This window comes from Zootoca vivipara, chromosome 1 (assembly GCF_965207765.1).
Source record: "Zootoca vivipara chromosome 1, rZooViv2.hap1.1, whole genome shotgun sequence".
Lineage (NCBI taxonomy): Eukaryota > Metazoa > Chordata > Lepidosauria > Squamata > Lacertidae > Zootoca > Zootoca vivipara.
In genome coordinates this window covers 63,909,497-63,923,123 of record NC_142582.1, presented here as the reverse complement: position 1 = coordinate 63,923,123, position 13,627 = coordinate 63,909,497, and the positions used below count along the sequence as shown (strand labels likewise).

Genomic DNA, 13,627 nt, shown 5'->3' with positions numbered 1-13,627 from the left:
CTCCTCCTGAGAGGATGAAGCCCACCAGTTTTCAGAAAGATAGGTGCACTAGTTCTCCCACAAAGGCAAACTCTGTTGTTTTGGACTGGGAAAGTAGAAAATCACATTCCTCCCCTAGCTTTTTTTTTTTGGGGTGGGCATATGTAATCAGTTTAGAAATTGGTGACATGAGGAAGGTGTCCCTGGGTAAGAAACCTGCCAAAGTTCAGACAAGTAAGTGCAAGGGCTATCATGATCCACCTGTACCCCACCTTGTTAATGGTGCTGTCCAGCTCAGCAGCATGAAAGACTGCGCTAAATCAAGCCAATCTGTTTTGCTATTCACAGTACAGACAGATCTGACACATCCCCACCCCAGTATTTAGCCTTGTCCCCAAATTTACATGATTTTCACCACTTTTGTCATTATCACAGGGGCAAATAACTCCTGAAGCATGTATCTTTTCTCTGTGTGAAGACTCCCTGCACAATTTATTATTCTGAGGTGCAAGGAAACTTGACATGGCGAAAAGGCTGCCTGCTTCATAAGAAATGCATTGACACAGTGATTGTAGCAGTGGGAAGACCTCTGTGATTTTGAACTTCAAACTAAACAGCTACCCCCACAGTTCCTTTTACTAGGCTTGCTCTCTCGTCAATGCCTAAAGATAGTTTGAGGTAGTGTAGTAGCTTTGGGCTAAGCTGAGCCTAGCAGAACCTGCCTGTGCTTTTAAAAAGTGTAGAAACAGTCAAAACAGTGTAGTGTGCTGGAGGCAATCTCAAAAAGACTTTGCTCTGCTCTGCTCAGCTCAGGCAATTATTTTTTGTTATTGCTGTTTGTTTTCCAGATCCAAACCTGGCTTCATTTGAATCAGCTGACAGACCAAATTATTTTCTTCATTTAGCTTCCAACAATACCTTGGTTCTCGCCAAGTGGGAAAGAAGTGAACATTTTCAAAACAGATCAACGTTTGCCATCCACAAAAACACATGGCTTTCAGGTTATAGCTCCTTTGAGTCATTTGCAGTGCCAGGAGCCTTCATCCACATTTCTGCTGCTTCTGTGAATATTGTTAAATATCGCCACTCTGAGGCATTCAGACTTGCTACACTTTTCAAACTTGTTGGTAAGTACTTGAATATGAATTGTGGTGGCTACATTTTCAAACTTGATTTTGGCATCCTTTGTATGATATCATCTTTCATCATGCAATGCCTGATAGGAGTTCTCATAAATAACCAATCAATTTAAAACACAGCATCCTGGTGCGGAATTGCTTGTGAGTGTGATATTTCTGTAGTTTAAACTTGTTCCTTTAGTTTTACTGGGTTCAGAATATAACTTCACCCAGCTAGCAATCTAATGTTCAATTTTATTACAAATCAAGCGCCATTCCCTTCCTCTTTTCTTCTCTAGCTTGAAATGTAAAATGAGATCATGTGCACGCAGACCAGAAGTTCTCAACCAGCTGTTTTGTAGGCACATGCACTGAAATTCTTTAGTGTTAACCCATTACTCTCACTGAAACTCTCATTTGTTGGTCTAAACTACATAATCAGGTCAGATAAGCTGCTTTTTGTTTACTGACTATATATTCTCTATTTGGGTTATTTCTCTGAATTACCTCTTGAGTATGTGGTTGTTGTCATCTGTCCCAACCTAAAACCCACTGTTTTTCCTGAGTGTGCTTCTTTTGGAAGAATGGGCAGTTTCATTTCCAATTGTTAACTCTGCACCATGAAACCCTTGTCCAAAGTTGTTGTTTAGTCATGTCCGACTCTTCATGACCCCATGGACCAGAGCACACCAGGCACTCCTGTCTTCCACTGCCTCCCGCAGTTTGGTCAAACTCATGTTCATAGCTTTGAGAACACTGTCCAGCCATCTCGTCCTCTGTCGTCCCCTTCTCCTTGTGCCCTCAATCTTTCCCAGCATCAGGGTCTTTTCCAGGGAGTCTTCTCTTCTCATGAGGTAGCCAAAGTATTGGAGCCTCAGCTTCACGCTCTTTCCTTCCAGTGAGCACTCAGGGCTGATTTCCTTCAGAATGGATAGGTTTGATCTTCTTGCAGTACGTGGGACTCTCAAGAGTCTCCTCCAGCACCATAATTCGAAGCATCAATTCTTCGGCGATCAGGCTTCTTTATGGTCCAGCTCTCACTTCCATACATCACTACTGGGAAAACCATAGCTTTAACTATACAGACCTTTGTTGGCAAGGTGATGTCTCTGCTTTTTAAGATGCTGTCTAGGTTTGTCATTGCTTTCCTCCCAAGAAGCAGGCACCTTTTGATTTCGTGACTGCTGTCACCATCTGCAGTGATCAAGGAGCCCAAGAAAGTAAAATCTCCCATTGCCTCGATTTCTTCCCCTTCTACCGGTATTTGTCCAAAGTATATAATTTTAATTGGAATAGATTGGTGTTATGGCAACATGATGTCTTCGAGAATCAAAATAATTTTAATTTAGATATGAAAGCTACCCATTCAAACACTGAGCCTGTCCACAGATATGTGTAGATGATGGTTGACTTTGTAGGGTAATGTACACTCTGATCAGTCGTTAGAGAATGCACCTTGCAGTCCTTATCACTGTATTGCTTGTGACATTTAATGCTGCTGTCATTCATGGGCCTTGAATTCATGAACATTCTGAGGAATTAGTCATTGGGGGATTCTGTGGTCATTGGGAGACTTAATACTTAGGAATCATTAAGAAGCAGGCGTCTTTTAATTTCGTGACTGCTGTCACTATCTGCAGTGATCAAGGAGCCCAGGAAAGTAAAATCACTTAACCCATTCCTAAAGCATCATCCCTAAAGATCAATATTTGGTAGAGTTTGTCACCATCATCAAGAGCTCCCCCTATGTAGATTAACTGGCAAAGTAATCTTGCCCCACTCCCTCAATGCCATATCTGTGTTTGTGCACTGGATTAAGTGGAGGTGTTCTTCCCAGTTTTGGCTCAGCCAGCCTCCTCCTTGCTGCCCGTCTGGAAGTGGAATTGGGAGCAATCAATATACTGATGACCCCTGCTGCCTACTCCAAAACATTTGGATGGCCTCTTCCAGAAACTTCATGTAGATGTTAACACTGAGGACAAGATGGAATCTTGTGGCACCCTATAAGACAGTGGCCAAAGAGTTGACCAGCTGTACCATCGGCATCTCATACTAAAACTTACCTTCAGTGTGGCAACAGAACCAGCAAATGACAATGCTGCCTGGTCCCAACTGTGATAGGCAATCTGGAAGATTAATGTGGTTGACTAGACTAGGACTGTTACCAAGGCATTATCAGTTCCAAATCTGGGTAGCAAATCTGCCTGAAAGTGGTTCAAAGAATCTATAACATCCCACTTGGAGTTGGGTTGCCAGCATCCATTTAGTTACATTGTCCTGAAAAGGTACATTAGTCGGTAAATGTCCAAGCAAGAGGGATCCAACAAGGACTTTTAGAATAGTGAGTGGTCTTACAACTGATAATTTTAGAACTGCAAGGACCTTATTCCAACTTAGCTAATACCATCTGGAAGCTTTTAACCCAGAAAGGCAAGACTGAAGGCATGCATAGAGTTAGACCTAAACTTTTAAGGATTTTGTCCACATCCTCACATTGCACATGTTGAAAGGTATCCTTCACAATAGGACAGAAGATACTTCCAAGTACATCTCCAGCTATTACAAATAATCTAGAGTCCAATACTGAACTGTTCAGCCTTTATTGAGCTAATTGTATATTGGTATCTGTTCATACTAATATAACTAAAATATTCTTTTCCCTATAAGCAAAGGGTAGAACATGAAATGTTGCAAAAAAGAGAGACTAGCTTAGGCTAGTTGTACAGTTACCACATATTTGTTTTCATGACAGAAAGGGCCAACTGCATGCCATTCAGAGTTTCCTGTTATCAAGCCATTGAATTAAAGTCTTAATAGTGGCATTGTGAATCTGCTTACATTTGGGGGCATGTTAAGATGAGATCCTAATGCAGCTGTTGGCTGGCACACTCCAACTTCACACAAAAAATGACAGAATTTGTCATTGCCAAATGCTTGTTGCCTCTTGACAAATTCCTTTAATCATGATGGTGCTGAACATTGGAACAGCAGGATACATGAAGCTAATGCTGTTACCAGGATATGAAGTGCTGCAAACATGCACCTTAGTTTGAACAAAACAAAAACGTTGTGGCCTTTTTTCTTTAAGAGGGGAAGAAGAGGTTAATATTTGTAGTAGACTTCCCTAGTGCTGTGTAGCTGAGAATTGTATATCTTTTTAAAAGTGTGAAGTCTTTGCCTTCCAGTCATGCCAAAGAATCCTATCTATGCCAGTGGAAAACTAAAACAATTTACCTCAGCAAGTGGGATCATATCAAATGATCATGAGGCATTTCATTAATCACCACATCCGAGGATTTGGGTTTCAGAGTTTTATAAGCAAAGAAACATAGGGCTTGAATCTTTCTCCAGTGTTCTTTCACAAGGCCCGACTTGCTGATGCAGGATAATTACATGGTCTAAAAATATAGCAGCATTTGTTTAAGTTAATGGAAAAGTTACACCAGTTCTAGAGTGCAGAGGCAAAGGCAGATTGGGTTTCCTGCTGACTGTCATAAATACTTTGCATATTAGATCAGAACTTTTCTAACTGGGAACTGCTATTCCTGAATATAAATATTGGGAATAGTATAATTGCTCCTTTAAATCCCCTTGGCCAAAAATGTCTTCATGAATAGGCTTGATGTTCTCTGAAGCACATCTAAAATATTTTTTAAAGACCAAGAACCCCTAGAGAAAACCATTGTTTAATAAAGGTCATGTGAAGATTCTCAACTTGATAGCGATAAGTGTACCATAGATACCAACATGCATATCAAATAGAACACCTTCAATATAACGGATGCTGATAACAGAATAATGTAGTTCTCTGGAGATATTTACTGCAATTATTTGGATTACTATTTCATCTCCTTAAATCTGTGAAAGACTGAAATGATCCTATCCATTTGTTTTGTGAATAATGAACTAAAAAAAGAACACACAGGATATCACGGAGGAAAGCTCTTATAATTAAACATAAAGGAAAGAGTCATTGTCTCTGCATCCACCTTAGCTTCTAATTTCCTGGCTTTGTGGATCTTGAGCCAAAATGTGATAGACTTAAGTTTAAAGCATTGAACTGAGTCTACAAGCTACATGAAAGTTCCATCCTTTAAATTGCGTTGTCGTGTGCCACAAAGCATGTGGCTGGACTGTAACCATTGACAACATGGCCCATTTATTTTGCAATAAAGGGCACACAGCAGAAAGCATTAGATTCTAGGTACTGTGCATTTTTAACCTCTATTGATTTCTCTCTTATATTGAGGAGCCTTGTATGGAAGCCTTCTATGATAGAGATATGTTCCCTTGTACAACCCACCTTCATTGTATTGAAGTGAATTGTTTTAGATTTATTATCTAGCCAACAACATATTAAGTTTTTATCTCAAACTGTAGTATATACAGTGGAACCTCGGTTTATGAACACCTCGGTTTATGAATTTTCGGTTTACGAATGCCGCGGACCCATCTGGAATGGATTAATTCACTTTCCATTACTTTCAATGGGAAAGTTCGCTTCAGTTTATGAATGCTTCAGTTTATGAACAGACTTCTGGAACCAATTGTGTTAATAAACCGAGGTACCACTGTATAGTTCTTTTTGTTATAGCTATTTTGCTATCCAGAATAAGCAAATTTATGCAGTGATACAGCTGCACTTTCAGAGTTGTTTGTCATATCAAGTGCCATGATCGTCATACAGAGCATTGCTCCCTAATCAAGTAAGGATTCTGCTATTCACTATATAGTAAACAAATGACTGAACTTTAACAGATGGCATTAGGTTTCTTTTCAATTTCATGGCTAGTTTTTTTTTAACAGAGAAATGTGTCTGGTCTGGTGGAAAGCCATGACTTGAATGATCGGTAATAGCACCCAAAGTTGAATTAAGTTAATGCACCCAAAACAGAATTAAGAAGAATGGAATGGAAATCGCTAATTAGGGACGCATGGTGACACAAATTGCATTTCTCAGCAGAAATCAAATGTAGCATTTCAGCTAGGTAGGTTTGTAAAACCTGACTCACACAGCAACTCTCCAATATCTTACAGATGTTTCCGAGCCCTGCTCCCTAAGATCTTTTTTCACATGAGAATCCAGGAATGGAACTCAGAACTGTTATCAGTTGAAATTATGTACATATAAGAAATGAATTCAAATCGCTGTCGTCAATAAGATTATGACAGAGAAAGATTTGTCTGATTTCATCTGACTTCATAAAAATTTCATTCTCATTTTCCAGCAAATGCCAGATACTCCCTTTCAAAATTCCCCAAACTCATCCCTGCAATTTGTAGTTCACATTGGATTCCAATGCTTCCCAGTCTCAACAGGCATCTTAAAATGGAAGCCTCCACTGCCACAAAGCCTCCCTAATTCCATCCTCCTCCCCTCATCTCAAGAGTAAGTTTGGAAAAGGGAATGGTGGACTTCAAGTATAATGGGCCTAAATGATCCCATCCTAAATTATCATGTATGAATGAATGAATGATTCATGCTTAGTATAAATGGAGTATAGGCAAGTTCACTCATTACTAGCTGGAATCCTTTATTTTTTACATTTAAGCTTTCCTTGTGTATATGTTTTGTACACAAAGCTACACTCGAAACATGTTACACTGGCACTCTGAAATGGTACAGTCTAGGAACTGTGCCACATGATATTTCTTACTTGTAGGAAAGCTCCCATGAATAAAAATTGTAATGTGAGAAACTGTTCTAAATATGACTTGGAAAGAAATTTCTCTCTCTCTCTCTCTCTCTCTCTCTCTCTCTCTCTCTCTCTCTCTTTCTCTGTGTGTGTGCGTGTGTGTGCAATGCCCTTTCACAACATTGCAGAGGGAATTACTTTAATTTTTTTTTTTAGAGATATCAATACCATACTGGGTCCATTTAATGTTGCATTGTGTACAGCCCGCACTCTGTCACCCCAAAGCATGCAACCATTTGGAGATGAAACTTCCTAGGAATTAAAATGCTCTACTGCTTGTGAAGAAAGAAAGCACTTTTGTAGGCACTTGAAACTCAGCCAGGATTGCTGTATACTATAAATAAATAGTATCAGCAACCTAAGTTGCTGTGTTTGTAATATGAAAACATTCCTTCCAACTGAGACAAACATAAAGGAACTCAGCACTGGATCACCCAGAGATGTAAGCCTCTTCAGTTAAGTGCAATGTGAGGACATTTAGGGAATCTGCCTCTACCTTATGAGATACTGAAAAGTCCATCAATGTTTTCTGTAGTCATTAAAAATTAAGATTGCTTCTTGCTGAAAACATTAGATTTCCAACATTTGTCTGTCATATAACCTGTATAATCCAATACCTGTGGATCAAAGCACTGTCTATCATTAGGCGTCACTCATTGTGGAATACATAAAATCTGTTCAATAAGGAGTGATCATTCAATGCATAGAGGTCTAAGTAAAACTAGAATATGTGTGTGTATACACATTACATTGAAACTTTTAAATTCTATTTCTAGATACCAAGTTTAAATTTCTAGCTCACTCAACATGTGAATGGCGCTATGATGCTTGTGCAAGCCCTTGTTTCAAAACATGCAGAGATCCTTTGGCAGAACACTGTCAAACTGTTCCAAAGTAAGTATCTAGATTTTTAAATATATATTTTTTTTAAATTTTAACAACATTCTTTCTAATAGTAACTTCAGGTGGCTGAGTACCTCTCAATTTTGAAATGTAACAGGTCCATCTGTAGAGAACTGTGGAGTTTCTACAAACTTGCAGGAGAATGCAACTTTGTAAATGAAAATGAAAAGAAAAACAACACATTTTTCAGCAGCTTGGAACCACGTTTGAATTTCCAGATTGTATGGAATACTTATAGCAGTTGAGCCTAGAGAGAGTGGGGGGAGAAAGGGCGCAAAGCAGACGTGGGGACAACTTTTTCAGCCCATGTAGGGGTGCCAGACAGCAGTGTGGACAATAGTAGGTGAAGCACAGAAGTAAAAACTTATCAAATATAAAAACATTAGAGGGCTCTCAGTCTGAATTTCCTGCATGAAGGAAGGTAAGATGCTGATGGCATACTGGTAATTCAGACTAGGAGCCCTGTTGTAATATGGCGCAATACCATTTTCTAATTTAATGTTTATAATTGTGCAACTTATCTCCCGCCTGTGCCAAAAACATTTGTCCATCTGACTGAGCTGCCTCTTTCCATTCCAGCACATCCATTCTTCATTCAATACTTCATAATGTTTCTTGGCCAAGAGGCCTACCCCAGCTAATGTTTGTTACCCATACCCCTGGGTCACAAATTGCCATACCAACTCATCGCAACTAAAAATACCTTGTTGCATTCTTCCTATCTTTCCTCCGAAATGGAACTTTTCCCCACTTATATGGAATAAAATTATGCTGTAATGGTGGAAGCAGCCAGATTCACAAGTATAGTATAGAAAAGTAGGAGTGCCAAGCATTCACTGCAAGAGTAAGAGAGATATTTTTCATATGGAAGAGGTAAAGGATACTGGTCATGACAGTGACTGTATGCACAGTCCCACTTAAAGATGTTATTAATAACTGGCATTGACTTTTGAGATTTAGAATCACACCTTTAATATCCAGTGGCCTGGACGAAACTCCCTCTCCAATGGCTTCTGTTCTTGCCTCAGCTTTTCCATGCAAGGCAAATTTTTGGAAGGACTCTGATGGGCCATCAGTGTTGGTATAAACAAACAAGGAACACAATTTTGTGGAAGTATGTAGAGGCTTTCTGCCAGTTCTAAATGGAAGTATTCATCATTGGAGAAGCATATGTTTTTGTTCCAAAGGTTACATCACATTGTTCATGAATCAGCAGGAATGCACATTAGGTCAGCCACAATGTAAGCCTATCACAGAAACTCTGACAACAACCTGACATTCCTGCATCTTAAATGATTAAGAAATTAATAGTGTAATTCACAAGCATTTAAAATAGCTTGACTGAAGTGCAGACTAAAACAGGTTTAAGTGCAAGTATGCCTGTTCAGGTGTTTTGTCAATTGGGCTCCTAAGGATATTATTCAATCCCTCTCCTTCATCTCCACATGCTGTTATGTGAATAGATCATCATCAAAATCATTATTTTATTTTCTCTTTTAGGGTGGAAGGATGTGTTCCTATGTGTCCTTCACATATGGTTCTGGATGAAGTCACTCAAAGATGTGTCTATTTTGAAGACTGTACGTAGAACATAATTCATATTACGTTTAGATAAAATTCAAAATACAGTGCTACAATCCCTTCCAATATCCTGTACAGCAGGGGTGGCCAACTCCTGAGAGACTGCGATCTACTTGCAAAATTAAAATCTGGCAATGATCTACCCCTTTTTTTTAGGGGTCCACTGACTTTTTTGAAGCTCTTCTGAGGGAGTGGGAGGAACAGAAGCAGCCACTAACATTACAATCGCTGGCCAGATAACAGCCTCCATTTCTAAGCTCCGGCTTCCCTTCTGCAACAATAGACACCAGCACAGGGAGAGGGGGCGGGTCAGGAAGGGGGCAGTGATCGACCGCGATCTACAAATACATCGTAGGGATAGTAGATCGCGATTAACATGTTGGACACCTCTGCTATACAGGGTTCAGGATCTCTTCCCACTTCTTCCTAACCATTGCAACTCCCCTGCTAGTTTAGCTCCATTCCATTTTTGTAGTCCATCAGCCACAGCTGGCTTTCCAAGGGATCTAGGAGGAAAATGCATGTCAATCCCCATAATATACGACACTTAAAATCTTCCATTCCTTTAAGAAGCTCAGGGCAGCATGCAAAGGGTTATCCCATTTCCCCCATAAACAATCCTGTCAAGTAGGATAGGCTGAAAAATGTTACCTACTTAACTTCATGGCTGAGCAGGGATGGAACTGGTTCCAAGTCCAACATGCTAGCCACTATATGACTTCCATTAGTTTTCTTCTGACTGGAGTAGACATATATGGAAATATGTGTTACTTAGGAAAAGGAACTGCCTGGGAATAAGAACATATATTCTGAAGGTTACCTTATTTGGTATACACAAAAAGTGTATTATTGTTTTTATCTGAAGTCTTCACAAAATATGCAGCCAGTCATAAAAATCATTACATTTATATTTTTGTGAAGTCAAATTAGGTTTTGAAACATTAAAATTGAACCAAGTTTTCCCCATTCTTAAACAATTTCCTGACCAAGAAGACATGTTCAAGTTGGCAATTGTTTCTTTAATACTGTTCTTCACATTTATTCCTTTTGGTGCATATTTATGAGCCTATATTATTACAGGTCCGGAAAGTAGCATCCATGTTTGTCTTATTTCAGGCATTGAACCTACAGCTGATGTTCAAATTTCATCATCCACTGTAAAGACACATACAACGTCTGGGGCAACTTCTGCAACGATGCTGAGTAAAGAACTAACTTTGTCTCCTAGGCCAATATCAAAGGACAGAGAAACAACACAGGCATTCAAGTGGCAATTTACTCCAACTAAACTTTCTTCTCTTTTGTTGCCAAATATTACAGTTTTAGCCATATCTGCAACATCAAATGCTTCAACATATTCAGCTTTTGGTACCAGCTCAATGCCAGTAGTTTCACACCCAGTATCTGATATTGGCCTCCCTTTTGCTGTTCCTCCACCTACAACTGTAGCAGTTACGGAGTCTTTGCCTGGTAAACAGACAAGTAGTACAACAGTCCCTTCTATAACTATAGCAACTGAATCAGAAATTAAATTAAGTTCTACTTCACCTATTATTGTGCTGCCATCAATGCTTACAGTTGCTAAATCACCAGCCATAACTAAAAAAGCACTGGATACAAAAGTAACAGGTGCTCAACTTCCCCCCACAGAGGAAACAGAAAGAAAATTTGAAGGTATTACAGAAGGCAAGACTTCTTCAACACCAAAGACAGAAAGAACAAGTCAATTTTTTACCAAAATCCCATTGCCATCTTTGGAAATGTCTTCCTATGCCCCCACAGTGAAACAAACAACAGACAGAACGACACTGGGTGTAAGTCAACTGACTGTAACAGATGCAAATATCACTGTAGCTCCGTTTTCTACTTTATTTACTGCTTTATCAACAGTAAGGCCTGTTGGAAAGCCAATTCCTTCAGAAACAACAAAAACAACAGTTGCTTTAATCAAAGAAGGAGTTAAAACCACATTTATTACAGTACCTCCAGCACTAACGCAACCCACCACCACAGTCCTGACACATACAAGTGGTTTTCCAGTTTCTACTGTTAAAAAGGAAACAGTACAAACAACATCAAGCATTATGCACCCACCAAGTACTTTTTCTCATTTATATTCAGCTACGACTCTAAGACATAGTACTTCTGCCAAACTACTTGGAGCGCCTGGTACAACTTCGCCAACTTTAATAGACTCAAAAGAATTTTTAGAGACAGGATTGACAAGTGCATATTCCCCATTTATTCAACCAAACGTGACAGAAGAAATGATTGTTCCGTATACCCAGTATCCCACTTCATCACACGCTATGACAGTTACACCCCTCTCTACCAAAATAAGTTCTAAAATGACAATTCTGCCAGAATCAATCACCGATAAAACATCAACAGAATACAGAGCACCATCGTCCCTGGAAACTACAAAAGTGAGTGTTGCACCCTATTCTATTGGTGTGACAAAAGTGGAAACAGCAAAATCTGATTTGACAAAGGAAGCTGCAGCTATGGGTGTCCTAGTCCCATTGGTAACTAAAAAAATTGAACCAGTTCAAACAACGGAATTTCTGCATCCAATGACTGATACAGAAAGAGTGAAATTGTACCCTGGCACAGCAGAGTCAGAAAAAGCCACTACAGAGTCAGAAAAAGCCACTACAAAAAAACCTTCCATTGTTTTGCTTCCAGGGTCCATTTCTACAACAAAGAGTCTGATAGCATCACCTGAAGTGCGAGTTACCAGTGCTGATACTCATCATCCAATAACAGCAAAGTCTACATCATTTTTTTCAGAGTTTCCTCTTACTACAAAGCTGCTAAGCACAGTTGCTCCAGAATTGACAATAACAGAAGCTTTAGGTGCCACTGGTGCTACTTTACGGCCATACTCTGAACTGAGCAGCCAGCCACCAACTGTTAAAGAAATAGCATCAACCAAAGTAGTATCAACCCTTTCTTCCTCTATTACTCTTCCTGTAACAACACTCCCTACCACACTTTTCCTGACAGAGAAAACAGTTCTCCCATTAACACAAAAAATACCTGAAATAGCAGCCACTGCAGGGCAGGTACTTGAGATATCACAACCATCTATAACTTCCAAGGCTACTTCATCTGTTCCTACTTCTCCAATGGAAAGGTTTTCTTCCCGTATGAAAGAAGAATCCACTGTTCCATATTTTATCCCCCAAACGGCAGGGAAACTTGATTATTCACCACCTTCTGAAGATTACTTAACAACCAAGGGAAGTACTGCAGCCTATCATTTGCCAGTTGAACTGTTGAGAACCAGTATCCACCCCAAAACTGTTTTTAGTACAACAGAGTCAGCAGCCAAATTTGCAGTGCCCTCCACATTCCAAAGTACTCCACTACCAGTGATTCCTCTTTCTGCTGTATCACTTACTTCAGTGTTTTCACCAGAAGTTCCTTTAACAAGTGAAAAAAAAGTAACCCAAACCGGTCTTTTGCCATTGTCTACAATAAAAGAAGAAGTGGAATTATTTCCTACTGAAAAGTCAAAACTTGAGCTCCCTACCACAAAGAAAGCACTGACTCCTCCTCAAACCCTTACAGCATCTAGTACTTTATTTCATGAATCAGAACCAGCATCTCCTTCATTGTTTATACTGGAAGTACCACAAACTTCAGCTGTGAGTCCAACAGACTCACAAGAGGTGGCATTTTTAACACCAATACAATCAACAACATTCACATCTATGAGCAAAAGTGCCACAGAGAAGATTTCTGTTTTGTCTAAGCAAGTGCCACTTTCCACCATTTCTTTCACTTCAACACTCCCTGCGTCTAGAGTGACACCAGCTACCCCACATTTAACAACTACAACTGAGTCAGCACCCATTGGAATCAGTGGTCTCACAACACGGAGTGTCACTAAATCATTAGCAGAAAAAACAGCAGGGATAAAAGAATCCATGGCAACATCCTTATTTTCAGTGCCTTCCATTGCTTTAGAAACAAAGAGCACCACTTTGTCAGAGACTGATGGGCAATTGGTGGTTACAAAGCTTCCTGTATCACATCCGCTCACTGAACATTCATCTACCTCTCCAGCTTCACTTGGATCTACTGTCCAAACTACAATAGTCAAAAAAACATCTGCCATGGAGATGTCCACACCTTCAACAAGTTCTTTGTTGATACCACCACTACAGCCAAATGCTACAGGAGTAATACCAGTTCCTGCATATTTATCAGGATTAACCACTGTTGAAACGGTCTCAGGAGTTACAGCAGCAGCTTTCATGCCATCTAAAGAAACAGCAACATCACCAACATGTGTAGTGAGTACCATAGATAATCCCCCCCAACCATGTGAGTGATTTCTGTGTC

General features: G+C 39.7%; 1 protein-coding gene across 1 annotated transcript in view; it reads left to right on the top strand.

Annotated features, from left to right (window-relative positions):
• OTOG (otogelin) overlaps positions 1-13,627 on the top strand; it is a 96,875-nt gene that overhangs the window by 51,554 nt on the left and 31,694 nt on the right. Inside the window, exons 33-36 of the mRNA XM_088666759.1 lie at positions 828-1,106; positions 7,570-7,687; positions 9,197-9,276; positions 10,394-13,578. Coding sequence (XP_088522885.1) covers positions 828-1,106; positions 7,570-7,687; positions 9,197-9,276; positions 10,394-13,578 — 3,662 coding nt within the window. The remainder of the gene's footprint in view (positions 1-827; positions 1,107-7,569; positions 7,688-9,196; positions 9,277-10,393; positions 13,579-13,627) is intronic.